At 47.6% G+C, this 25,969-nt stretch overlaps 1 protein-coding gene across 2 annotated transcripts in view; it reads right to left on the bottom strand.

Moving 5' to 3' along the window:
- VIT (vitrin) overlaps window positions 1-25,969 on the bottom strand; it is a gene marked incomplete at both ends in the record, with an annotated part of 94,824 nt that overhangs the window by 24,161 nt on the left and 44,694 nt on the right. For both annotated transcript variants that reach the window (XM_082851855.1, XM_082851856.1), the window contains 4 exons: window positions 3,562-3,709; window positions 8,271-8,333; window positions 9,837-9,881; window positions 20,835-21,026. In XM_082851855.1, the coding sequence (XP_082707981.1) occupies window positions 3,562-3,709; window positions 8,271-8,333; window positions 9,837-9,881; window positions 20,835-21,026 (448 nt within the window). The remainder of the gene's footprint in view (window positions 1-3,561; window positions 3,710-8,270; window positions 8,334-9,836; window positions 9,882-20,834; window positions 21,027-25,969) is intronic.

Genomic DNA, 25,969 nt, shown 5'->3' with positions numbered 1-25,969 from the left:
CTTGGTCTGCAGCCGTGTCTCTGTCCTCAGTCTGGTGGAAAGCCTCCATTATCAGGAGCTTTCTTGGCAGAGGAGCAAAATCTTGAAGTCAGTTTGGTTTGACATTTTAGGGATTAACCCAGGATTTAACATCTCTCCTCTCCCCAGTGGTCATGCATTTAGCTGTGTGTTCTTAGGGAAGTCACTCAACCTCTCTGCGTCTGTGTCATACGCTGCGTCTCTTACTGGAGGTGCGTGATGACTGTGGAAGGAACGCTGTGGTTGCTGAAAGGTTAACGCGGGCCTGGGCTCCGAGCCTCTGCAGGTGCGGGTGGGGGATGTGGGAGAGGGAGCATGCTGGCACCACGGGGGCTGAGGGGGCTCCCCCTGGTCCAGACCAGAATTAGGAGCCCAGCCAGGGCAAGGGGGAAGTTACAGAGGAGCAGAAACCACGAGCCTGGCAGGGGATGACGCTGTCTACTGAGGAGAGAACGGACTGGACAAGCAGAGAGACGAGGAGATGCAGGGAAAGGACGAGGGAGGGAATGACCAAGACTTGCCAGTCCTGTGACATCACTCTCCCTTCACCTACCTGCCTGGGTTGGTTTTCTGTTTCCAGCATCCAAAATATCTTTGTGTAGGATGCTTACTGATCAGGATACAGAACGAGCATTTTGTACATCAGGTCATTTTTATCCTCGTATTTTTATTTCTTATTTGCCTTCTGTTTCCTGTTAATAGTATGAGTCTTCTAAATTCCAAATTTAAAAGTCTAAGTTCTGCCTCATCTCTAAGGAAAACCAAGGGAAGGAATCTTCTGGGGGGAGTCTCCTGTGTGGGCCCACGGCAGCGGTGACAGAGGGGAGAGGCCCGAGAGCAGGAGAAATTCTGAGCTCGGGAGTCCTCCAACCTTGGCCAGCTCCTTTCCAACCCCAGTCTCACCTTGAGTGCTCGTTCTTGCCAAGGTGGCTTGTCTTTTAGAGCCTTGTCTCCTCATTGTAACACGAGGAGGTGGAACCAGGAACTTTCTAAGGCCCCATTGCTCTGTGATTCTGAGAGAGCAGGGCTGATTCCCTGTGGTTGTGAGCTGGGCACTAGAATCCGGTGAGAACCCAAAGTACCAGTAGAGGAATCAGTTTCCCAGCCAGCCAAGCACTGGAAAGCCCTTTTCCAGAAACACTGGCCCCATGTCTGCGTCGACCTCTGCCCGCATACCCTTTCCTACCCCACCCCCTGCCCTCTCTCGCACTAAGACCATTTGCTGAAGAAAGGCCGGATGGGAGCCACCCAGGTGGCTGAAATAAAAGCAATTTCAGCGGAGTGTGTGGATTTCCCCTTCAGCCTCCTCACACCTTCTTAATGCCTCTCTCCAACTGATTTTGTTCCCCACATTCCCCTGACGGATGTATAACCTCTGTGCAGCCATCATTTCATTGTTGATCATTCACCCACCTAATCAGAACCTGAGGCTGGAAGGGAGAGGATGCTCACCCAGCACGTTCACCCAGCATTCATTGATTGGATGTCTTCTGAGTACAGAGCCAGTCACTGAATTACAGAACAGCAGGGCTGGCAGAGCCCTAATAAATCATCTGGTCCGACCCGCCTGTACTGTAGAGATGGCAGCTCTTACATGGAGAGGTTAGGTGACTTGCTTAGGGTCACACAGCGGAGCTAAGGCTAGAACTCAAGACGTCCTGTCACCAGTTCGTTGTGCTCTCCACTCCACCCCGTGGCCGAAGGAGGGTGAAGATGACTGATCGGTTTGTATGAGCATAAAGTAAAGGAAAACAGACACATTTCCCTTAAGGGCTTTAAATGAATAAGGACCCTGGACGGAAAAAAAGATGAACAGGGAAGGGATTTTTAGAAAGTGACATTGGAAAGCATGGAGGCAAACTCTTCCCCGTAGATGGTGATGGCATTAGGGACACGTGAGAGAAAATGTCTTTTTGAGGGGAAGGGGTCTTTATTGCATTTTTTCCTTCCCTGCTACATTTGTTCTTTAATCCATGTTCCCATCAGCACACAACACAATGCTCCTGCCGTTTTTCTTTTCCTTGACATATTTACCACCTTATTTTCATATTCGCCTATAAACCTTGGTATACACAGCTTTTAAAGCAGCTATTTTGAATGCAAGATGACATACCAAGCTTTGAACCCCCCAATAAAACTGACCGGGAACATCTGGCACTAAAACGCTTACATTTCCTCCCCAGAGAAGCCTGCTATTCATCTGCTAACTTTAAAAAGTAACACAGGAATGAAAATAGGTTGACGTCTTGAAAACAATGACCCAAACCACGTATTTTCCTATTTCACGTTAAAATCCTCCAGCACATCCGACACTGAGAATTAACACGTGTAGCAATTGGTTATTTTCATATATTGGGCTCTGACTATATATAAGTGCCACTTAGCTATCTTCCTTCACAGAAATAGAAGATAGTGCTAAATACGTCATTGGAATTTAATTCTAAAAATACAAACATTATAGGTTCTTATGAAAATAAAGCATTTTATTTCTTTGGACATCTCAAAACTAAAGATTCTAGTGTCTGTGACATAACAACCTCGGTTAAAACGCTGTTCTGGGATGTCCCCGGGAAACATTTGCAGGGACCAGAGACGGTCCCAGATGTTGTCAGGTGTGTGTTTTTTACTTTTCAGACTGTGGCTTCTGAGCAGGAGGTACCAAGGCCTAGGTTAGTGTCCAAGGCCGAGGCTAAGCTGCGGATCTGGGAGAAGGACGGGCGGGTTGTGCCCGAGATCCTTTGTGGAAAGTGAGACAGTTATCCTGCCCTTAATGGCTCTTGATCAAAAGCCCACCTGTTATTTGAGATTTGTGCTTGTTTACGCTTTTGATTGCCTATTTTCAGTTGATATCTGTGTATCTGCTTTAGCGAGAAATCTACTACATCTGAAATAAGATTGACTTCTTATCCCCGATGAGAGAAAAGTTGAGATTGGATGGTAGTTTGCGCCCTCAATTTCTACCCTATGTAGAATAGTAAAGTGGACTGGGGACGGTCACCTGGGCGAGTGCTGGGGGCCATCCCTTCCCCCCCACCCCAGTCCTCCCCATTGCCGGGGGAGCTTTCCCAGTACCAGTGTAGAGGCCTAAGGTTGTCCAGAGAACCTAGAGCACCGTGTTTTCTGGGCATCCCACCTATAGGTGGAGCACAGGAGCCCCTCAAACAAATACTCTAATAGGGTTGAAAGGGGGCCAACCTTGATGAGGAAACTGACCGTGAGAGAGGTGAAGGCCTAGCCCAAGGCCACGCAGCTTGTTATTGGCTGAGCAAAAACTTGAACTCGGCTCTCTTAATTCCCAAACATATTCTCTCTACCAGTCAGGAGTGCAAATGCCATTTACTTTCAAGTGTGGATTAACTTGTCCCTCCTTCTGGAAGCCTCAGATTTCTTCAGCGGCATCTGGATTGCTTCGGTTTCTTTCATTTACATTTGTATCAGGGAAGGGGATGAGTCTGCTGTGCTCTAGGATGTGTCGGTATTTTTTTCTGGCACAAAATTAAGCATGGGACATCCCTTGATTTCTGAATTCAGAGCAGCACTTACCCATACTGAACAATACCCATCAGTGGACCGGCAGGGCCAATGTCAAGAGCTTGGGCAACGTCGGCCAGGAACTGCTTCTGGATTCGGAATCGACGTTTGCCAATGCTTGCGCTCCCATCAATTAAAAATGACAAGTCAACTTTGCAGCCTAAGGAATGGAAAGGGACTCTGTTATTCTGCTTCTCTCTCATTGCATTCAATGCTCACTCCCCGCTCCCTCCACCAGAGCCCCCTGAGATGCCAAGGAAAAGAAAGTTAAAAAAATAAGTAGCAAGATGCAAGGTATACTTATTTATGTATATCCATAACTGATTTTCACGGGGCACCAAGGTCCTGGACACTGGGCTGGTACTTATTTCCATGACTGTTGTAGAAGTCTCTGTATCAGCCACAGTTACAGACTTCAGAAGCAGGGACCTCCCAGTCAAGTCTAAGAAGGCCCTCAGAATGGTCTCCTAGTTCAGACCATATAAGTGCAGACCCCCAGATGCGGGCATTCACCCAGACTGAGTCCCTGGAGCTTATGGTCTTTTACTCTCATCCTAACTTTTTAGAATTGTGTGTTGGCTCTCTATAAAGGTGGGAAGAATCTGCAGGGCCAGTGCTGAGGGCAGGGCAGGAAGTGTAGATTGAGAAATGCATACTTATCTTATCCTTCACTTCCCTGGGTGGGGCAACCATAGAAATTATCCACCTGTATCAACAGATACCTGTTCTTATTTGTAGCTACCTTAGATTTTTGCCCCTTCTTTTAGTTGTAATAAATACTAGGACAGCTCTGGTTAGGATCTTGGGACCTCTGCAAGTAGATGAAGGTTAGGATGAAGGCGGGGGGATGGTGGGCCTGCAAGCTGGTTCAAACTTTCAGACGCTGAAAGGAATTGATGGAAAGCCACGTAAGCAAGTAGAAGTCGGTGTCTTTTTTATTTATTTATTTTTGGCTGCGTTGGGTCTTCGGTTGCTGCACGTGGGCTTTCTCTAGTTGCGGCGAGCGGGGGCTGCTCTTCGTTGCAGTGCACGGGCTTCTCATTGTGGTGGCTTCTCTTGTTGCAGAGCATGGGCTCTAGGCGCGCGGGCTTCAGTAGTTGTGGTTCGCGGGCTCTAGAGCGCAGGCTCAGTAGCTGTGGCGCAAGGGCTTAATTGCTCCACGGCATGTGGGATCTTCCCAGACCGGGGCTTGAACCCGTGTCCCCTGCATTGGCAGGTGGATTCTTAACCACTGCGCCACCAGGGAAGTCCAAGTTGGTGTCTTCTTTGCTCTCGACTGAAATTATATCATCTCAGGATGATAAAACTGATTATTCAATGCTGATCAGAAGTTTCTTATTGGGAGCTATATAGTCCCTTGATTAACAAAAAATGAGGAATTAGTTCTTTTAACAACTGCAATTTGGGAGACAAAAATATTTCAAAGCAGAGTTCCGTGGGTGAAAAAGAGAGACAGTAAAATTAGAAGTTTCTGGACTGGAGTGTCCAGGAGGACACGGGGGCCAGCTCTGCCCTGTGTGGGAAGGGTGCAGCTGTCCAGACCAGCCTGCATCTCTAAGCTGCCACACAATCGCCCATGAGGCTGCTCTCGACTTCTGTTCTCTGCACTGTGTTGCTTCCATGGGACTGGGGTCCTCCCATTCCCCAAAAGGAGAAGCTCCGTGGCAGGGAGGGATATATATTTTTAATGAAAGCAAGAAATGAACATGAGTTGATACAGTTTTAAGCAGAATTGATGAGAAATATTTAGTAAAGAGTGATACTACAGAGCGAGCAGGTTAAGGGGAAAAGTTCTGAGAACTTGCTTTGTTCTGTTGCTGTGGTGCATGGCAATCAAAACCAGAGAAGTAGGCGATGACAGGGGCCTCTCTGGGCCTGGCTGACTCGCTCCATCTAGAATCAGTGCCTCGGCTCACTAGGGACCTCGCAAGCTTTTAGACCCTGTGTGCCTGGATGGTCAGGGCCTGCCGTCTCTTCCTGTTCAGCTGGCTTCCCCCGTCCTTTGCTGACCCCAAACTGTCTATGCTCAAGCATGCTCCTCGAGATGAAGATTCGAAGAAGCAAATAAAATCAAGGAGCGGAGTTTAGAGATGCCACTAAAGCCTGGGCTAAAGCAAAAGAGAAGCAGAACTGCTCTACGGCTTGGCAGGTTCCCCACACAGGGCCAACCCTCTTTCCTATGTCTGGGCTTGCGATGTGAATTGCCGCCAGCAGGTGGCAGTGGTGCTCTTTAGGGCTTGCCGCCCACTGGCACCTATGCTGGAAATGTGGACGGACTCCCAGGCTCCACCCTGACCTATAAAATCGGATCTCAGTTTAGCAAGATCCCCAGGTGATTCCTATGCACATTAAAGTTTGAGAAGCACCCCTGAAGAGAGGTTTTCCTTCAGATGTCAGCAGATTATAGTTCAATATGCCTTTTTAAATGAAAACCTTTTTTTAAAAAAATAACAATTACAGTAAGGGCCACGGGGGATTTTCTTTTTAAATGAAGAAGCGTACGTGTTTTGTAGCATCTATGTTAGTTCTTCCTAGACCATTTTTTCTCCTTATTTTTAAAATATTAATTTATTTTTGGCTGCGTTGGGTTTTCTTTGCTGCGCGTGGGCTTTCTCTTGTTGCGGCGAGCAGGGGCTACTCTTTGTTGTGGTGCGTGGGCTTCTCATTGTGGTGGCTTCCCTTGTTGCGCAGCACGGGCTCTAGGCACACGGGCTTCGGTAGTTGTGGCCCACGGGCTTGGTAGTTGTGGCGCACGGGCTTAGTTGCTCCACGGCCTGTGGGATCTTCCCAGACCAGGGCTCGAACCCGTGTCCCCTGCACTGGCAGGCGGATTCTTAACCATTGTGCCACCAGGGAAGTCCCTCTCCTTATTTCTTACATCTTGAACTGTGTTTTAAGGAGGTTTTGAGGAGGTGAGGTGTTTCTCTGTTTCCTCTGTTCTCTTCACTCATTAGCCTGCTGGCTGTTATTGGGATCACCTTTGCTCCTCCTTCCCAAGAATGTTTTAATGACAATGGCTCCCGCTCAGGGCATGTGCTCACTGAGACCCTAGTGGCTTTCTCATACAGACATAAAAACATGCTGATGTGAAGATGACAACAGCAATACGAAAGGACAGTACTGGGTTATGAAATGTCCAGCATGAGCGATTTATTACGGTCACTGAGGTTGTAGCAGGAGGAAGAAAAGGTAAGACAGAGTGTCTACAGTCATCAATCTACTAATTTTCTTAATTGCTTTGGTTTTCTTCAACGTGATACAAGTTTATAGATTAATGCTTTTTGTTGGCCAGTATATTAGGCCAGTGTTTCTTAACCCTAGATATGTATCAGAGTTGCTTATGCAGCTTCAATAAATAAAGATGCCTGGGAATCACTCCAGGCGGTGCTTCTCAAGGGTTAGCATGCAAAGGAATTGCTTGATTCAGTAGACCCGGCCGGGGTGGGGGTGGGGGGTGGGAGTCTGAGATTTTGCATTTCTAGCAAGCTCCCAGGTGATACCAATGCTGCCGGTGCTCAGACCACACTTTGAGTAGCAAGATCTAGGGAGAGACTGATTCAGTAGGTATGAGGCAGGAATTGATATCTTTCATTTTTAAAAATGTCTTCAGGTGGGACTTCCCTGGTGGTCCAGTGGTTAAGACTTCGCTTTCCGATGCCGGGGTTGTGGGTTTCATCCCTGGTCGGGGAGCTAAGATCCCACATGCCTTGCGGCCAAAAAACCAAAACATAAAACAGTAGCAGTATTGCAACAAATTCAATAAAGACTATAAAAATGGTCCACGCCCCCCCCCAAAAAAAGTTAAAAAAAATGTCTTCAGGTGATTCTCACCCAGAGGTGAGTTGAGACTCACAGCCCATTGGTGGCTGACTTTTCGCAACTTTCTGGGAGAATTTGCAGGTGCTCTCCTTGGCTTGCAACACACAGCTCCCTCCCAGTTTTCCTCTTTTTCTCTGGTCCCTTCTTTCTGGTATCCTCAGGTGGCTTCTCTTCCACCGAGTTAGTCTTAAAGGTCTTCAGGTTTAAGTCGTCTGTTTCTTCTTACTCTATCCTGTCTCCCTAGGTCACATTTTCTGTTCTGACAGCTTTGACTTTGAACTATGGCTCATCATTTTCCAACTCTAAATTTCTGGCTGGGCTGTCCTTTCAGAATGTCAGATCTGGGTAGTTAACTCTCTGCTAGACCAAACGTCTTACAGAAGATGATAGATGTAAACACCCTCCTGCCCCAATGTGCTCGGTCCCCAGTGGTCCTCATGGCAGCACCATTTGCCCTAGTTGTCCAAATCATCTTTAACGGCTCCCTCTCTTGCACTTCTACCTCTAACCCTCTAGATTCTTCCTTCTCTATCTCTTGAATTTGCCCATTTCTCTCCATTTACGCTTCCCTCTCTGAGCTCTGTGTACCATCATCTCCGCTGGACCACCGTCCTCGCTGGCAAGCGAGTCTCCTCCTTTCATCCTCCTTGTCGCCCCACCCCACCCCACTCTGTTGCCATAGCGATGTTTTAAACATCTGATCCTCTCCCCCTCTTGCACATAGATAGTGTAAATCCTTCAAAAGCTTCCCTTTCCCCTTAGAACAAAGTGACAGAAGAGAGGAGATAAATAGATCCAGGGTAGGAGAGAGGCGGGTTAGGGTGGGAGTGAGTGGGGAGAGGGGAGAGAGAGCAGATCAGATGTCAAAGCCACTATGGGTTTCTAGTTGTCAATTAACTTACTTGGATCTCCCTGGGATACTGGCTCCAAAGACTGTGTGCTTAATTCTTTTTTTGGAACAAATCCTGGAAAGAGCAGTAAAACTTTTGGTGACTTACAAGAACAGGAAGCATCTGGCCTCACCCCAGGGATGGGGACAAAATGGATATTCACACTCAGCTCAGGGGGCTTGGCTTACTAAGTGTGCTCTTCTCCATAACACACCCATCTTAAGAGAGAAGAATGAATGCTTACCGACAGCCTACTAGAGACACAGCACTCCCCTGGGTGCTTACAGGCATTTGAAGTCAGGAGACTTGAGATTGGTCCCCTACTGCCCGTTAGGAGACAGCCATAGTCTCCTTATCTGAAAGCATTAAGCGCTTTGCCAGTGTAAATTATCCCTCTGTAAAATTCTGAAAATCTTGCGGTCAGGGCGCGTGTCTCACTCATCACGTGAACCTTTCCTGTGGTCCTCAGTCAACATTCAGTGACTGAGTTGATGAACAAAGGTGAGTGAGACCGAGGACAGTCTAATGGGGGTTGGGTGTAGACTGGAGGGGAAGAGATGAGATACAAGCAACTCAAATGAGAGGGTCTATAATGCTTCCCTTCCCCTCCAGCAGTCTGAGACCAGAGTACAGATGCAAAAGGGTTTAGGGCTTTGAGAGGGGGTGTATGTGAGTTGAATTTCAGCCTCAGGGGTCTTCTTTAGAGCTGTTTACCTGGGAGCCAAGTTCACAAATATATCATATAAGGAAATAAAGACAATAAATACGAGTCTCTTTAGGCTTGGTAAGGCCAATGAGTTTCTTGGGCAGAGTGAAACTTGCAGCACCAACCAGAAGTGAGTCTCCCCGTTTCTGGGATGCTGGGTAGCGCCCACTGAGACTCTCCCCCAGTGGAGGAGGGTGCTAAGGGCTCTGCTCGCTCCTGGCTGGGGTGAGCTTTCTCCTGGCTTGTTAGTTTTTCCAGTTTGCAAAGCACATGAGTTCATCTTCCCATTAAAGGTCAGCTTGCTCATCCCACTTCCTCACATCATTTAAAAAATTCACGAATGGCATTTCTCATCCAGGAGCTCTGGGAGGGGAAGAAATACATGTCCAGAGGCCGGAGTCCTTTCCTCCATCTCCCCCCAACCCCAACCCACCAGCAAAATCTGCCCTTGAACCAAGAGTCAGAAGGCCGCATTTGCTGTTGGAGTTTCAAACACTTAACGCAGTAAACAGGGAACAACATTCATTCATGTGAAGGGAAAACCCAAATCCCACTTGCAAAGAAGGAAGAAGAAACAGAAGGAAGTCAAAGTGTGCTCCCAGACGGAGTGAGGGTTTAACCCATTTTGGGGGCCTGGAACTCACTCCCTTCTGCTTTTTTGTCTTCACATTTCCTTCCCTCTTAGTGATCCAGTCTTGTCCCTTACCCAGGCCTCCCTGTAGGAGCTTCAGTGGGCCCTTCGCATGGTCACCAGACCCTAATGTCGGAGGTGACACTGTTGGAAAGCCTTCTCTAGCTGAGATTAGTCTCTGTGCCACCTGCTGTACGAATCTTGATCTAGTCACGGCCAGGAGGAGGGGCTGCATAATTACCTGCATCTAGAAGCACCGATCCAGGTTTCCACAATTCAGGTTCCCCTGCTTTTCAAAATTAAAAAGAAACAAACTCATTACTTAGATGAAACCGGCAGAAGCTCTCAAGGGAACTGCCAGGATGATAATGTTTTCTAACTGTGGCAGAAAGTTCAGTAAAGAAGCAGGAGACCAGACTTTGGGATGAAGCAACCTGAAATCTGTGGGATTTTCTCATTTAAAGCTCTTAAAGCCAAAGACGAAAACATCTTTACTCTTTTCTTCCTTTCCCTATGCACCAAGAATCACGGAATAATAGGAATCCTGGAATTCAAGGGGACCTAAAAGCTCATTCAATTTGAACCAACCTCCTAACCTGCTTCAATAACATCTCTACCTAAGCGAGTGGCTGGCTGGTGCTTGGATCCCTCCAGAGACAGGGAACTCATTACATTCGCAACTAAAGTAGTGCATTTCTTCTTGGACTACTGAGACTTTGAGAAGACTTTTCATTGTATCAATATGAAATCTTAATCCATCCATCCATCCTTCCATCCACCCATCTACCCGTCACACTCAATAAGCACCCAGAATATGCCCAGCATCATTCTGGGTACGTTTGCCTTACCCAACTGTTTGTGTTTCTTTCCTTGGAACCACACAGAACAAATCTGGCCCCTTCAGGGAGCAGGCAGTACACTCATTTCCTGAGGCTCTGCTTCTCATGGTGTGCCTCAAGCAGAATAGAGCAAAGTGGCACCTGGCATCCTATCTGTTTAATGCCCTTCACCACGAACCTGTGCTGATGAAGTGGCAGCGGTGGTCGGGAAGGGGAGATTCTTACCCAATCCCCCTGATCTCTTTTGGAGAATTATGGCTGGGAGGGGCTCAGAGGCAGCACAAACATATTAGGAAGCCTCGTAAGGACACCCTAATGGCTGTTTCTCTCCCTCTCCCATTCCCTCCCCTCTCCCCTTGCCTTTAGCTCTCAAGGCTGAGAGCGTAACAAACTGTTTCATTTCTTAAAGGCCATCAGCTTTCCAGCACACTGCAATTATTAACACACTCAAGTGAAGTGATATTTTCCTTTGCATGATTAAAAGATGCCAGGCTATTTTGAAAGATAGTCTGTTCTTGCAGGTTCTGGGTTAATGGTGAGAACTGAGTTTAATTTGGCTCAGCTGTTAACCAGGTGTAGGACCTTGCGCAAGTCACATGCCCTCGAGGAACCTCAGTTCCTTTTTGAGTAACATTAGCAGTTTGGGTGGGATGATCTCCAAACTCAAAATATTTATGACGTATATGTTTAAACATTCAGCTTCTTTAACCTCATTACTCTATCGCCACCTACTGGTAAAAATATGCGCTTTGCCCTTTTCCTTAAAAAAAGGTGCTGGTGCCGTCTCAGTTTTTGCCCTAGGCTTTCAGCACCCTTGGACGTGAGGAAAGATTAGAATGCTGGAGGCTCTATTACTTTGGCAGGAGATAAACAGTTCTCTGACATGAGGGATTTTCAGGCCTCTTACTCCTGTCCTGGAGGCCTGTCCTTCTGTCCATGGCACTTTCATTTGTTTGGGACAAGTTTGAACCAAATCGCTTTCATCCGAAAGCCAAAGGCTGAAAAAATATTTGAACAGCTCAGACTTGGTGTTTTGGGATTTGGTAGTAATGGGAAGTAGATTTGTGAGAACATTTGTGTTCTGGTGTTGAGGTCTGAGGGCGTGGTGTGGGGAAAACAAGTCAGAAGACCCGTCCTGAGTCTACCAAAACACTAGCTGGGGGTCTGGGGGGCTAGCCTACCTTCTCTGATCTCCAGTTTTCTCCTGCGTAAAGCCGAGCTCATAAGGACTTCTCCTGCCCTGCCTCACACGAAGGTAAATGTGTATAAAATCACTCTGAAAAGTGTAAAAGGTGCTCGTAAAAAAACAGCTAATTATTTCTGTGATAATCCTGGCTCAGTCATCTTCTAGGTGCAGTCAGTGTCTAAGAGAGGTATTGATTTTGAACACGCACTGACCAAGCGCCTTCTGAGGATTAAGTCACAATAACCCTGTGGGTCAGGTACAGCTGTGATCCCACTTTACAGGTGAGGAAACAGACGCACAGGGAGTGGCAGAGCAGAACGTGAAGCCCAGGCAGGCAGGCTCCACCTGCACGTAATCACCACCTGTTTATCACACGGGAGGCGTCATGGTCGCTTCAGCGTCTCAGGGTACTGGGTGAGGCCACGGAAAAGCTAGGCCTGGAACTACACCTGTAACGCACACGAAGCGTGAGGGCCCAGAACATTCCTGTTTCAAGATCCGTGACGACCTTTGCACTGGTTACAGCTCCTTCTATTCCCTGCACATCTGGAAGTCACCAGCCCGGGACCCAAGCGGGAGCCCCCTATAAGGGAGGCCCTTAGGGCTCTCAAATTTTATGGGGCAGAAGCACAGGTGACCCTTTAGCCCCCCGGCTTCTCCCCGGTGACTCTCAGTGCAGTTTTTAGGAGGAGGTGGTCGTCTGAGAGACAGCAGCCTCTGGAGCCGGGGGAATCTGCACACCTCCCTTCCGGGGCCCGGCTTCATGCCCCGGGGGCTGCACATTTCCCTTGGAGAACTTTCTCTGGCTGCGGTGAGATGGGGGCACTCGGAGAGCAGCTGCAGCTGTGCCAAAGGAGCCTCGTGCCTGCGGCCCGACGCACAAGGGCTGTCAGAGAAGGCCGAGGACAGTCAGAGGTCCTGGGCACGGGCTGTCACGCCGGCGATGCGTCAGCAGTCCCGGGTTTACAGGTGGGTTCCCTCCATAGCTCCGTGTGGAATATTTGTTTGGCAGCCTCTTATGGAAACAACATCAACTCCACTGTTAGGTTTCCAGGCCAGTGAAGCTTATCTGATCAAACAGAGCTCATGGGACCGTGAAACCAGGCAGCAGCAGGATGGTTCCAAGGAAAAGTCCCCGAGTTTAGCTTCAGTCACTCTAGTCCCGTCTCAGAGGGTCCCGGTAGGAGGGGCGGGGGTCTGCCTGTGGGGGCTGGAGGAGGCCCCAGAATTCTAGAATCTGAAAATATCTGAGTCATCTTTGTAGTTCTAACAGCATAGTGTTTGACATATAGTACGCTCAGTAAATTTTTTTTAAATTAAAGAACAGTTCCCCTGCCGTGGAAGTGGTGGTTTAAATTGGGGACGTGTCAAGTTACACCTGTGGGCAGAAAGCATAGTGGGAGGAGGAAGCAGGAATCACTCGGGGTCATAAGTTCAGTGTCCCGTGGAGGAGAGGATGAAATATTGAGGCTGACGACAACATTAGGTCCATACATAGCTGCCTGGGTCTGTTAATGGTTTGCCCTAAACACAGATGGGATATTTAATGGGGCTCATGAAATGCTGTCCCATGTGATGTAATTTTATCAGTGACTGGAAGGGAGATAGGTGGCATGTTAATCAATTTGGTGGATGACAGAGAAGTTGGAAGATGGTTAGTATATTCAATGACAGAATTAAGATTCAAGAAGACTACAGGATTGGGGTGACCTGCTTCTGTAGAAATACCTGAGAAAAGACCCTGGGAACTTGAGTGATTGCCAGTTCAGTAGGAGATGAGCTGATGATGAGACAGAACCTCCCCCCCACAAGGAACTTGGGATGTTTTCATGGAACCAGAGTGTTTAGGGTGAGAGGCAATTCCCCGGGCACAGCCCTTGAGGCATCGTGTCCTGCTCTGTGTGCTCTGTTCCCACTCACTGACAGGCTGTGGTTTAGCTCGAGGGTGTGATGCTGAGTCACGTAAGGACCTGTTGGAGGGATGAGAGAAATTTATCCCAGAAAAGATGAGACATAACGGAGGACGTGAAGGCTACTTTCATATATTTGAAAGGCTCACAAATTTATGCCCTTAAAAATGTTGAAGACCCCCAAAGAGCCTCTGTTTGAGTTGGCTACATCTACTGATTTTTCTTATATTAGAAATTAAAGGGCTTCCCTGGTGGCACAGTGGTTAAGAATCCGCCTGCCAATGCAGGGGACACGGGTTCGAGCCCTGGTCCGGGAAGATCCCACATGCCGCGGAGCAAGTAAGCCCGTGTGCCACAACTACTGAACCTGCGCTCCTGAGCCTGTAAGCCACAACTACTGAAGCCCGTGTGCCACAACTACTGAAGCCTGCATGCCTAGAGCCTGTGCTCCACAACAATAGAAGCCACTGCAATGAGAAACCCTCGCACTGCAACAAAGAACAGCCCCCGCTTGCTGCAACTAAGGAAAGCCCGTGCACAGCAACGGAAGACCCAACGCAGCCAATTAAATAAATAAATAAATTAATTAATTAATTAAATCTTAAAAAAAAATTAAAACTGTGCATCCTCTCATCTGAAACAGAGTATTAACTATCCATCTATTTTACTATTTATTCACTTAAAAATAACAATAGACCTATCTATTCTAACATTTTTTATGAAAAATGCTTTCTGAAACAAAAGCATTCAGTGAGAAGAGTGGCACATTTCTTCAGTGTCTGACATAATAGAAGGCAGCTAGAATCTGATGTCAGTTCCTGCAGTCAATCTGGTGAAATCTCGTTTTTGTTGAAGGGTATGAAGAAAATCTGGCCTCACACAGTTCTGTACGCAGAGAAGTGAGGGCCTCACAGAAGGCCTGAAAGCAGGTCCCCGGACCACAGTTTGAGAAGTAGTAGTTTAGAAAAATTAGGAGCAGCAGGCTTAAGTTCTAGACAGTATGTCTAACAATGGGACTGGGAAGTTATCCTACACAGGGCAAAGGTCTCTGTCACGCCATAAGGGATGCATTTGTTTGGTGGGAAATTAGATCAGAGGCCCTTTATACAATTCTTTCCAATTCTACCATCTGCTGATCTTCTAGCTGAGGAATTGGGTGACTTGTCTGAAATGCATGATTATGTGGGAAGTGCGAGCCCGTCGAAGAGTAGCTAAGACCCCGCCTGCGAGTTCTCCCCCGCCTGCGGGAGCAAGTGTGGGGCTTCGCCACTGTCCAGGCCTGTGTGGCGTGGAGGAGGAGGGGCCCCAAGGCAGGGGCACGCGGGGGTCCGCGGGAGGGTCTGAGGTACTGAAAGCAAAGCTGCAGGGGTGACGGTGGAGGGGGAGGAGCCACAGAAAGGAGCAGGATTTGAGGGTGAGAAGAGCTGGGAGCATCTGTGCGGTCAATGAGATAGAACTTTCGTTAATTACTGGAGCATGAAGAGAACGGAGGAGAAAGGGAGGCTCAGAGCTACAGACCCAGGGGGAAGGTTATGAAGGGTCATAAAAAGGGAGTGGGACCAGGGCTTCCCTGGTGGCGCAGTGGTTGAGAGTTCGCCTGCCGATGTAGGAGACACGGGTTCGTGCCCCGGTCCGGGAGGATCCCACAGGCCGCGGAGCGGCTGGGCCCGTGAGCCATGGCCGCTGAGCCTGCGCGTCCGGAGCCTGTGCTCCGCAACGGGAGAGGCCACAACAGTGAGAGGCCCGCGTACAGAAAAAAAAAAAAAAAAAGGGGAGTGGGATCAAATGCTCCAAACAGCTTTGGGTTGCTTTGGGTTGCTGGAGGTCAAAGAAGCGCCTTGTTGCCATCATCCCCCAAGCCGAGTCTGACTGGCGCCGTGTGTCTGGGTCCTGCTCTGTGTCCCAGAGGTGGGTCCTGGGATGGCACGGGGGGTGCCTCTCCAGCCGACCCAAACCCCTGACAGCCCTTGGGTGTCTGGACTGGCAGGGACGTACTCTCGGCACACTGAGAACGGACAGAGCAAACAGATGCTTATTAGAGTTAAGACAATTTGGCATGACCTGGAGGTGAGCGGCAGAGGCCAGCAGGTGCGGAGAGAAGGTGTTTGTTAAGTGCCGCAGAGCAGGGCCGGCAAGCAGTGGGCAGCCTCGCCAGGTTTCTGGAAAGCAGCTCTGGAGAATCCTGCCCTCGGATCCCCGGGGGGATTACACAGGGTCAGTTGATTCACATGGAACCAGCAGTCTGCTTTCTCTTGTTTTGCCCCCTGATGAAAGTGCCTTGGAAGTCAGCCGAGCTTTCTGTGCTTGGCTCTACTTTTGGGGGTTTCAGAGGACGCACAGATCCTGGCCAAGGGCACTAGAGGAAGCAGTGCCCCGGGCTTAGCTGCCTGAACTGTCCCACGGGCCTGTTAGGGTCTAAAATGGCCTTGGAGTCCTTGGCCTGCCCAGCGATCTGATCCTTAAGCCCTTTGTCCTGAACAGCGGCATGTACGTTGCCAGCGGTGCAACTGTGAAGCCATCGAAGCTCTTAGCCCTGTCCAGGGGACCTGGTGGAGCCGCTTCTCCCATCTGGAATCAAAACAAAACAGAACCCACAGTCTCTAGGACTCTTTGAACTCATGGAGGACAGACAGGTATCCCCCAGCAAGAGAAAGGCCTGGACTCTTCTTGTTCCTAGTGCCCCAAGGCTACAAAGGAAATTGTCTCTCAAGTCTGTCAACGCATGGCCCAGGCCCCAAGCAGAGTTTGTGGAAAGCATCTAACCGGGTGAGATTTTTCTTTCCCATCTCTGCAGGCCTCAACAGCATCTCAGAGAAGAGAACTTGTTTCTTCTCTCTGCATTCCCAGTTCTTGGGCCAAACCTTGAAGAGATGCACCCAGAAGTGCAGAAAGGGGAGCCAGGGGGTGTCGTAATTCATAGGAGAATTCCTGGAGAGAGAACGTATTTCTGTTCCTCATATCACAGAACTACTCAGGCAAAATTGGCTCTGCCCTTTCCTGGGAAATGATAAAAATTTCTCTCTTTCTTTGACCCTTGTTCCTCAAGTATAAACCCGAGAGAGTATCCCTTTTCAGGTTTGTAAGAGCCTAGTTACTGAATCCTTAGGAATTTCTATCACAACCTCCACAAAATTGCCTTTGGGGAATGGCGATTGTGAAAGCTTTGCTTATTTAACGGCTTCCTTACTTTCCTTACAAGTTGGGCCCTTGAGCAGTATCTTTTGTTGGCATATCTGGTTTAATGCTTTCTGTCCAAATCTGAGTCAAATGACAAGGATTTGGAAAGACAAACCCCATGTAAACAAGCTTAACTTTCGTCAGTAGCTAGAAAGGTGAGTTCAGGTTCTTACCTGGATTAGTTCAGGGGCTATTTTGGCTGTTAGTGTAGGTGGTGGTGGACCAGAAATCTGTAATAACATTGGACTGGTCAGAGCATAAATTTTAATCTAACTGTTCTCATTCTTTCCTTGATCCGTCCTAGCAAGACATTACCAAGGTCAGAACCAAGGTAAAGTTTGTCCTTGGGTGGTCTGAACCTGCCCTGGAGGAGGCATTGAAATGAAAAAAAAAAAAAAAGGATCTAACTCAAAACACTAACTGAAAATTCCAGGTAACAGTAACCCTTGTACTTCACAACTGTCCAAGTAAGCATCTTTTACTAAAGTGCTATATTTCTTTATACTTCATTATTCTTACAATAATTCAGCTGTGCCACTCTTGAGGGGGTTAAAGTGATCCTTCAATAGAAATGTCACTTAACATTTAGCAATTTGCTTAAACTGCATTAACATGGTATTGATGAAAATAGCATTAGCTTTCAGTCATTTTTAAAGGTACACAATGGGTTATCCTTAATTACTCTGTGGGAGAATCAAATACACTTCAGCATTCATTATTCACTGGGCAATTTTTCTGCAGCAAGGCTTTAAAAGGGAGAAGGGAGATGGGAGATTCTGTAAAAAGAGATGCAAAGTCCATTTTCGGGGAAAGGGGACCACATAAAAAGCAGCTGAGGGAAAGAACCAAGTTTCATGGAAGGGAAGAGATAAGAGGTCATGGGAAAATATCAGTTTTTCTTAGAATCAAATCTGTCTGCCATAACTTTCACTCCCTGTGTCTTCATTCCAGTTATTTGGACACAAACTCAAAATAGCTCTGTTTTCTAATTCTAAAACGAACACAGGCTGACTGTCAAAATATACACTCTGGGTCGTAAGGAATCATCTGCAATCCCTCTATACAGCAGTGGCTGGTTTACAGTTTTGGTATACAGTGTTCTATCCCTTTTTCTATGCACATGTTCTCATGTGCAAAAACATAATTATAAAACATGAGATTGGTACCCATCCTGTTTCGTAGCCTGCTTCTTTGACTTAACAACCTGTCACAGACCAATCTTCTGGCAGTAAGTGCACATATTTTAATAGCTGTATAGTAATTTCTTTAACTGTTCTGACAATGGACGATTAAACCGTCTCCATCTGTTTTTCTATCATGAACAACATCTGTGTCCAGGCTTCTTTTGACTCTGGCTGATAATTACCTTAGGACATATTCCTGTAAGTGCAAATGCTGGTTCTGAATGAACAGATGGATCAGGTTTTGCTTGCACGCCCTATCTACAATCACTTCTAGAATCTTTTTTTTTTTTTTTTGCGGTACGCGGGCCTCTCACTGTCGTGGCCTCTCCCGTGGCGGAGCACAGGCTCCGGACGCGCAGGCTCAGCGGCCATGGCTCACGGGCCCAGCCGCTCCGCGGCATGTGGGATCCTCCGGGGCACGAACCCGCGTCCCCTGCATCGGCAGGCGGACTCCCAACCACTGCGCCACCAGGGAAGCCCTAGAATCTTTTGACTGTAGTCATGTATATGAAAGGAAAAAACCACTTCATAAATGCATCAACAGCAACTTGCTTGTCCATCAGCAGAAGAGTTGCTCTCATAATTAACAGAATAGTTTCAGCTATTTGAAGAAATTATCTATATATTAAACATTATTTAATATGGTTGGGCTAAAATGTCACAGCGAATATCTGTAGGCAAGCACTAGGACAGGCATTCATGAAAGTAGACTGGTGGTTGTCCAGGGCTGGGGGAGGGAAGGCTTAGGGGGACACGGTGAGTGACCATCAGTGGGGGTGGGGATTCTTTTTGGGGTGATGAAAATGTTCTAGAACTGACTGTGGTGACAGTCGCACAACCCTGTGAGTATACTGAAAACCACTGAACTGTGCACTTTAAAGGGGTGAATTGTATGGTAGGTGAAAAGTATCTCAATAAGGCTGTTATTTTCAAAGAAACATAGGCATTCAAACACTAGTCTTCACTCTTCTTCATTCCTACAGAAAATCCTTTGAGTAGGCCATACGCATTTTAAAAAGTCTTCTCTTCCTTCCTCCCTCCCCAGTTTGGCTCCTTTCTTAGCAATTAGGGCACAGGCTGCACGGAGCGCTTGCCCTGCATATTTGTCTAGCAGTCTGTGGGGCAGCATGGACGTGGGTGCTGGACCAGGATGAAGAGTGAACACTGATGGGCTGCGAGGCTGCTGCCCAAAGCTCCTGTCCCCAGGCCAGGAATAAGGAAGCTTTGCCAGGCTGGGGGCCACTGCTTCGAGTTGCTTGAGGTTTTCCATAAGCACAGGCCCAACTTTTAACAGGATTTCCAAGCTCCTGGTGTATCCAAATAAATATGCCCCGGGCTTAATTATATGTGTTATGTAAAAACTGACATCCTCTAAGGAGACACCCACTCACTCAGCTACTCAAAAGTCTTTGAAAGAACCAAGATGGTGGGGGAGTGTCTGATATATTTCAGAAATTATTTGTATGGTATTTTTATTTGGGGACTTTATATTATAGCTTCTTCCATGAGTCATTCATCCAGTGTAGTAGTAATACTCCCTATTTCATAGAGTTTTGGGGAAGAGTAAATAAAATAATGCATACAGGGTGCCTGGCACAGGGAGAGAACGGACTGTGTTCTGTTACTGTTGCTTAGTGATCACAGCGGGAATTGGCTGTGTCTAAGACCCTCGAATCTTGTCACCCCACTGATGTCAAGGCAGGTCAGGCCCCTGATTCTGTGCCATATCGTTAGTGCCTCGGGTGTTCGTTTATGGAAGGGATGTCTCCTGCAAGGGGATTCACGGAGAGCCGGCTGCTGGGGGTGAATCTTGGCTCTGCTGCTTCCCAGCTGTGTGGCTGGGGACCAGTTGCCTCACTGACCTACTCCTTGGTTTCCTCCTCAGTATGATGAATTAGTCAAATTGGAAGTAATGTATCTACTTTCTAGGGCTGTTCTGAGGATTTAATAGGTTAATATTTGTCAGGTGCTTAGAAGAATGTCTAGCACATTGAAAGTGTTTGGATTTGTTGAATAGAAAGATGACTAGAGAGCTGGGCTCTGACATGGAAGGCGGGGAAGGGGTCGTGCTACAAGACACTGATGTTAGGAAGCTGGAGGTGAGGCTGAAAGAACGAGTCCTGGGCGCTTCCTCCTAGGAGGAAAAAGTGGCACCAGGTGGGAAATATTTGGAAAAAGTAGCTGAGACAACAGGGATGCTCCCGCTGTGGCATTTCCCGCCCTCTTGCCAGAAGACCTTTAGAGCTGGGATAGGTGCGCTCATTGCCCAGGAAGCCTGGTGTAGAAGCCTGTGTAAAATGGGTGTTTGGATTATCAGATGGGCTCCTAAGGTCGTATCTGAAGTAATACTGAGATTAATTCCATAAACTGGACTTTGGTAAAACCTAAAACATGATTTAAGAAATGGATACAAGTGGGCAGACAAAAAGCAATCAGAAAAGGAATAAAAACGTGAGCTATCTGGCTTTTCCTAAAGGGATTCTTTTTGTTTTGTTTGCTTCTAATATTTGAAGACTTCCAGGAGTATTCAGTTTGTCCCTTAAAACAAAACAAAACCCAACAGTGTTTACATAGAAATCTATTATCCCTTCAACTGAACTTTTGGAGAAATGGGGATTTTGCAATGGGAAAGTTTCACATCATATCCTACCTTCCCAGGTACGATTAACAGCAGTCCTATTTTCAAATCTATATTGAGTCCCTTCTACATAGTTTGCGTAGCTTTTAGCTTGGTCCTGAATTATTACTGGCCTCAGGTTTACCCCTTGAATCCGGGAGGGCATGACACACACCCCTGGCCCGGGTCTCCGGCGCTCTCCCCTCGCCCAGCTTAAAAGGTGGGAGATGGGCTCATACACAGGCATTCAGACAGAGCTACTAACTCTAAAAACCCAGTCTTCCATTCTTCTAGCACATGGCAACACACAGTGACTACCTACTGACCCAGCTCCTGGCTTCTCTGGCCCACGGGCTGTGGTCTGAGGCTGCTGGTGGTAGAGCCTGCAGGTGGGGGCGGCTTTGGCAAGGTGGTATGGGTGCCTTCAACTGCGGTGGTCCCCAGTGCTTGCATCAGGGGGACTGGCTGTGCGGTTGTCCCTGGAGCTGATGGGCTCTGATAGGCTTTTGTGGTCTCACCTGTAAGAAAGTGGAATTACACTGGGTCTTACAAAACAGACGGTAGGCTCTTCAGGACAGAAATAAATATTTCTTGAACACTAGCTATGAGCAAAGTCCTGTGCTAGCTGCTGTGGAGCAATGTACAATCTGGATGGAGGAATAAGCCAATAAACAAACCAAAGATGAAATAACAAAATACTTAAGAGACAGCTCAAAACAACATTAACATAGACAAGGCCAAACATGATTAACTGTCAAATTAATTTTCCATACACCAGAAGCAATGGTTCATGAACGTATTTTTTTGCTGTTTCAGTTAGTGTTGGCCTGGGGATAGGGCGTACTTTCAGGTCTTTCACCATTTTAGACAATGTGTCTTAGGTGTTCTAGTTTACATTTGGTTCATGACTAGCTGACTAACTCCTCTGGACCCCAGTTTCCTCAGCTATAAAATGGGGTATCAGAACTAATTAGATGGTAAGGACCATCTATATGATTCTTCTGAATTGTGCTCTTCATCCCTGTGTGATGATTTAGATTGTTTCCATAATTTTAAACGAGTCTGAATTTGTTAGGTTGAGGGCATGGGGACAAGGGGCCCACTGGGCCTTGTCGTTGTATTGAGAACTGTGGGCTTGCACCAGAAGGAGACAAAACATGGTCCCCAAAGTGAACGGCACCGCAGCCCTGGGAGGGAACAACAGCCACCAGTCACTTGTGTCTGCTGGACCCATGGCAGGTATGCCAACTTCTACACCTGTGCATCTCTATTAGTTTCCTGGGGATGCTAACAAATTACCATGTGCTCAGTGGCTTAAAACAACAGAAATTTATTCTCTCACAGTTCTGGAGGCTGAAAGTTGGAAATCAGTGTCACTGGACTGAGCTCCCTCCAGAGGCTCTAAGGTAGAATCTGCTCCCTGTCTCTTCCATTTCCTGGTGGCTGCTGGCATTCCTTGGCTTGTGGCCCCACCCCTGCAGTCTTCAAGGCGAGCATCTTCAATTCTCCCTCTGCTTCATCTCCATGTGGCCTTCTCCTCTGTGTGTGTCAAATCTCCCTCTGCCTCCCTTTTTTTTTTTTTTTTTTTTTTTTTTTTTTTGTGGTATGCGGGCCTCTCACTGTTGTGGCCTCTCCCGTTGCAGAGTGCAGGCTCAGCGGCCATGGCTCACGGGCCCAGCCGCTCGGCGGCATGTGGGATCTTCCCGGACCGGGGCATGAACCCGTGTCCCCTGCATTGGCAGGCGGACTCTCAACCACTGCGCCACCAGGGAAGCCCTACCTCCCTCTTTTAAGGATACGTGTGATTGCATTTAGTCTCCTCCACAACCCTGCCCCCAGACAATCCTGGATAACCTCCCCATCTAAAGATTCTTAACTTAATCACACCAGCAAAGCCCCCTTGCCTTCCTCCCCACTCCCATTTTTTGCCATATAAGAAAACATCCACAGGTTCCAGGGATTAGGACATGGATATGTTTTCGGGCGTCGTTTTTCAGCGTATGACTGCATCCCAGCTCTAGCCTTAACTCTGCTTAGGGATGAAGCATCTTTGGTCACAGAACAGCAGGCCGGGGTTGGGGGGTAGCAACTGAGAGAGAAGGAGCTGTACTCTTCATGGGAACCACCAAACCTCCTCTTTGACATTGTACAGCACGCTGGGCAGTGTCAGACCACAGCCCTGTCCAGCCATGTAGACAAATGCGAAGTGGCGTCGGGTGTTTGGACCCACTGCTCAGCACTGGCACCTGCGCATTTCCCCACCCTGACGCTATTACCTCCTGTTGGGAGGGCAGGTCAGCACTCACCGCCCTGGGATTGGGTTGGAGTTCGGCCGTCCTGTCTGCTCTTGCAGGCATTAACCCGGCAAGGCAGGAAGTGGATCCCTCATTTACCCTGATGTTTGCTAACAGTTGGTTGCCTTTAAAGCCACCTGGAGACTGTGCCAGACAGATTGCTAAAGAGCTGGCAGCGGCCTCGGGGGTTCAGCCAGTCTTCACGCCATCCTTGGGCAAAACTAGTGTGATTTATGACATTTCCATTACTCTAAAGGAATTGAGCTTTCATAACAAGTCCTAGGGAAGTTTCTAATTTCTCTAAAGTACTCTTCTGTTATACCCTCTGGTAAACGCTACCAGGCAGTAATGCCTCTTTAGGGAGATGCAGGCCCAGGTTCATACAGGGAAAAGCCATTTAATAGAATCACTTGTATATTTTATGAAATAGGCTATAATTACTAACTTGGAGAGAAATATATAAATAAACTGACAGTACATTTTACTTGCAAAGTATTAATTAAACCACAAGTAATTAAGTTAAAAATAAAACTTCTACTTGGAAATAGTCAATATTTTTGCCACTTTAAACTCATCGGCTGTGGGGGATCTGGATTATCTTTTTCTCACACCATTGGCTAATTCTGAGGTTTCTGGACCCCCCCAGTTTGCCTTTGCTGGTATTGCTTTGCTAGAGAGCAGATTAAATATCCTGAGGGCAGCCATTTATGTTACTTGCATAGAACACAGATGTCTTCAAGCACATCGTAAATTCAGCCGGCAGAGCCAAGTCCCTGGTCTTCCACTATCTTCCACACAAGACCTCGACGTTTTTGCCTGCTCTCCTTCACAGGATATAACTGTCTTTAAGAGGGAGACAGAGAAGCTACTCTGCCCCGATGCTTCCAGTTCCTTGCTGAGCATAATGCCTGACGTGACCCAAAGTGAATTCTTCACGGGACCAGGTTCTTTAGGAGCAATTTGAAATAAAACCACCAGAATGGTTTCTTCGTACAACCTCAGATACATGGGAGTTTGGTCTCTTTTCAACGATTTTCATGGGAAAACATTTCAAAACTTCCCTTAGACTCTTAACGTATTACTCTTTGGACAAGGTCAAGAACAGCTCCAGACAACCACCTTCTCAACGGCACCGAGAGGGCCTCCCAGCCTCCTACACCCGGTCATCATTAGCATCACAGTGGAGGTGATCCAGGGCCCTATCCACAGAGATTCTGATTCACTGATCTGGGCTGGGCCTTGGAAATCTGATTTGAGAACCACAGCCAGCGCCAGGCTGGCCACTAGGCTTTCTTCAGCTTCCTGAGCCTGGCTCCCTTTGCTGGAAAATGGGGATGGTCAGACCTACTTGGGGGACTGTTGTCACAGGTAGAGATCATGTCTGTAAGGGGGCCACACGGTGCTTGGCCTTCGATAAATGACAGCTGCTGACATCATCGTGATATGCCTCCCCCTCCGCCAGTGGAAAACAGGGCTTTCAGTAGGTGTCAAATGTGAGGTGACTGAAGGAAATTGAAACCAGTTTAGCAGCAACACCTTGGGGTCAGAGCGACAGGGAAGGATTTGGCTCTTCCCGTGAGAACTTAGAACTTGCCTCAGGGTTCTACATGAGGGCAGGAAGCTTAATGTTCACTGAGCATCTACTATGCACCTCTTTTACAGAAGCATTCACATATGATATTAATCACAATCCTGAAAGTCAGCCAACTATTCCCATTTTTAAGACAAGGGACAGATTCTCCAAGAGGTCAAGAAACGAGTCTCAGGTCACATGGACAGCAGGTAGCGGAGCCAGGACTTGGACCCACATTTGTTTGATGCCAAGTTCCATACTTTTTCCCACAAAAGGGGAACAAAGTAGAAGTCATGAGTCACTTCAAGATCCCTGAATGGGGTTCCCCTCAGAGGGTGGCCTGAGGTCTCCAGAGTTCTGGTGGAAGTCATCTTACTCCCAAGACAGGGTGAAGGGGTGGCCTTGGAGGGTGTTGGCAGTGAGGGCAGAAGGTCCCTGAACAGTCAAACGTATTACAATAAACTTGGGCTTGATTTTCTTCCAGGGCAAGGGATGACCAAGGGGAGTCAGGAGGGGGTTTTCCTGACACTCTAGCTCAGCAAGAGTAAAGATTTACTTTCCCTTCTCTTGTCGCGGTGCCGGCAATGTGCCTTCTCAGCTTTGGGGGAACTTCTACAAACCGACACTTACCTGTTTTTATTGAGCTCAGAGTAGCTTGAGACTCCAGCCAAATACCAGCTGCCTGTTTAATGGCTGCTAACTGCCTTGGGAACAGCGTTTAAATCTCAGGAATGTGTTTTCTCAGCAGGAGCTGCACATGGCAAAGCAAGATGCATCCTATTTTGTGAGTGAGATAATTTCCCATGAAAGAGGGTTGCTGTGCTTTGGGGGGTCGTCCTAACCTGATTTACCTGTTCACTCACATTCTTGGAGAGATCAGGAAGCGTCTTGCAGGGGCATGCTGGGGCCTGAGCAGCTGCTGGCCCTCACATCTTCATTTCTTCTGCTTCCTTCCATTTCTAAAGGAATTTTATCACTGAAGGAAGAGTAGCAACGAAGGGAGCCACCCTTTTACGGTTCTCAGTGGAATTTTTTATTTGAATTGGTGAAACTCACTCCACGGTGGGACTGTCACTTGAAAGAGAGGTTCCTCTAATCTTGAAGCTGGATGAGACCCCAGTATTCCTTTTATGTTGGAATCCTTATAGCTGAGCTCAGAGTCTGCCACAGAGCAGGTGCTCACTACATGGTTATTGAATGAGTGAGTGAATGAATGAACTTAATTTTTCAGACTCTGACAGCCATGAATAATCTTGTGATAGGAGGCTGATAGTGATACACGGTGATGGTGTCATCGAAGGTGGAGGTGTTTTGGTAGAGGGGACAGATGACAGTAGCAACGCCTGAGGTTCTGGCTATGGCTTTTGCTAATTTTAAATATACGTAGCAGGATGGGAATTCCCTGGCAGTCCAGTGGTTAGGACTCTGCGCATTCACTGCTGAGGGCCCAGGTTCAATCCCTGGTCGGGGAAGTAAGATCCCACAAGCCGAGCAGCGTGGCCAAAAAATATAAAATAAAATATAAAACAAAACAAAATAAAATAAAATAAATAAAATAAAAATAAAGTACGTGGCAGCAAAGTGTGAGAAGGCG

The sequence above is a fragment of the Leucopleurus acutus genome (genome assembly GCF_964270905.1).
Source record: "Leucopleurus acutus genome assembly, chromosome: 12".
Classification (NCBI taxonomy): domain Eukaryota; kingdom Metazoa; phylum Chordata; class Mammalia; order Artiodactyla; family Delphinidae; genus Leucopleurus; species Leucopleurus acutus.
The sequence above is the reverse complement of the archived record's forward strand: the minus strand, read 5'-3'. Positions and strand labels throughout refer to the sequence as shown.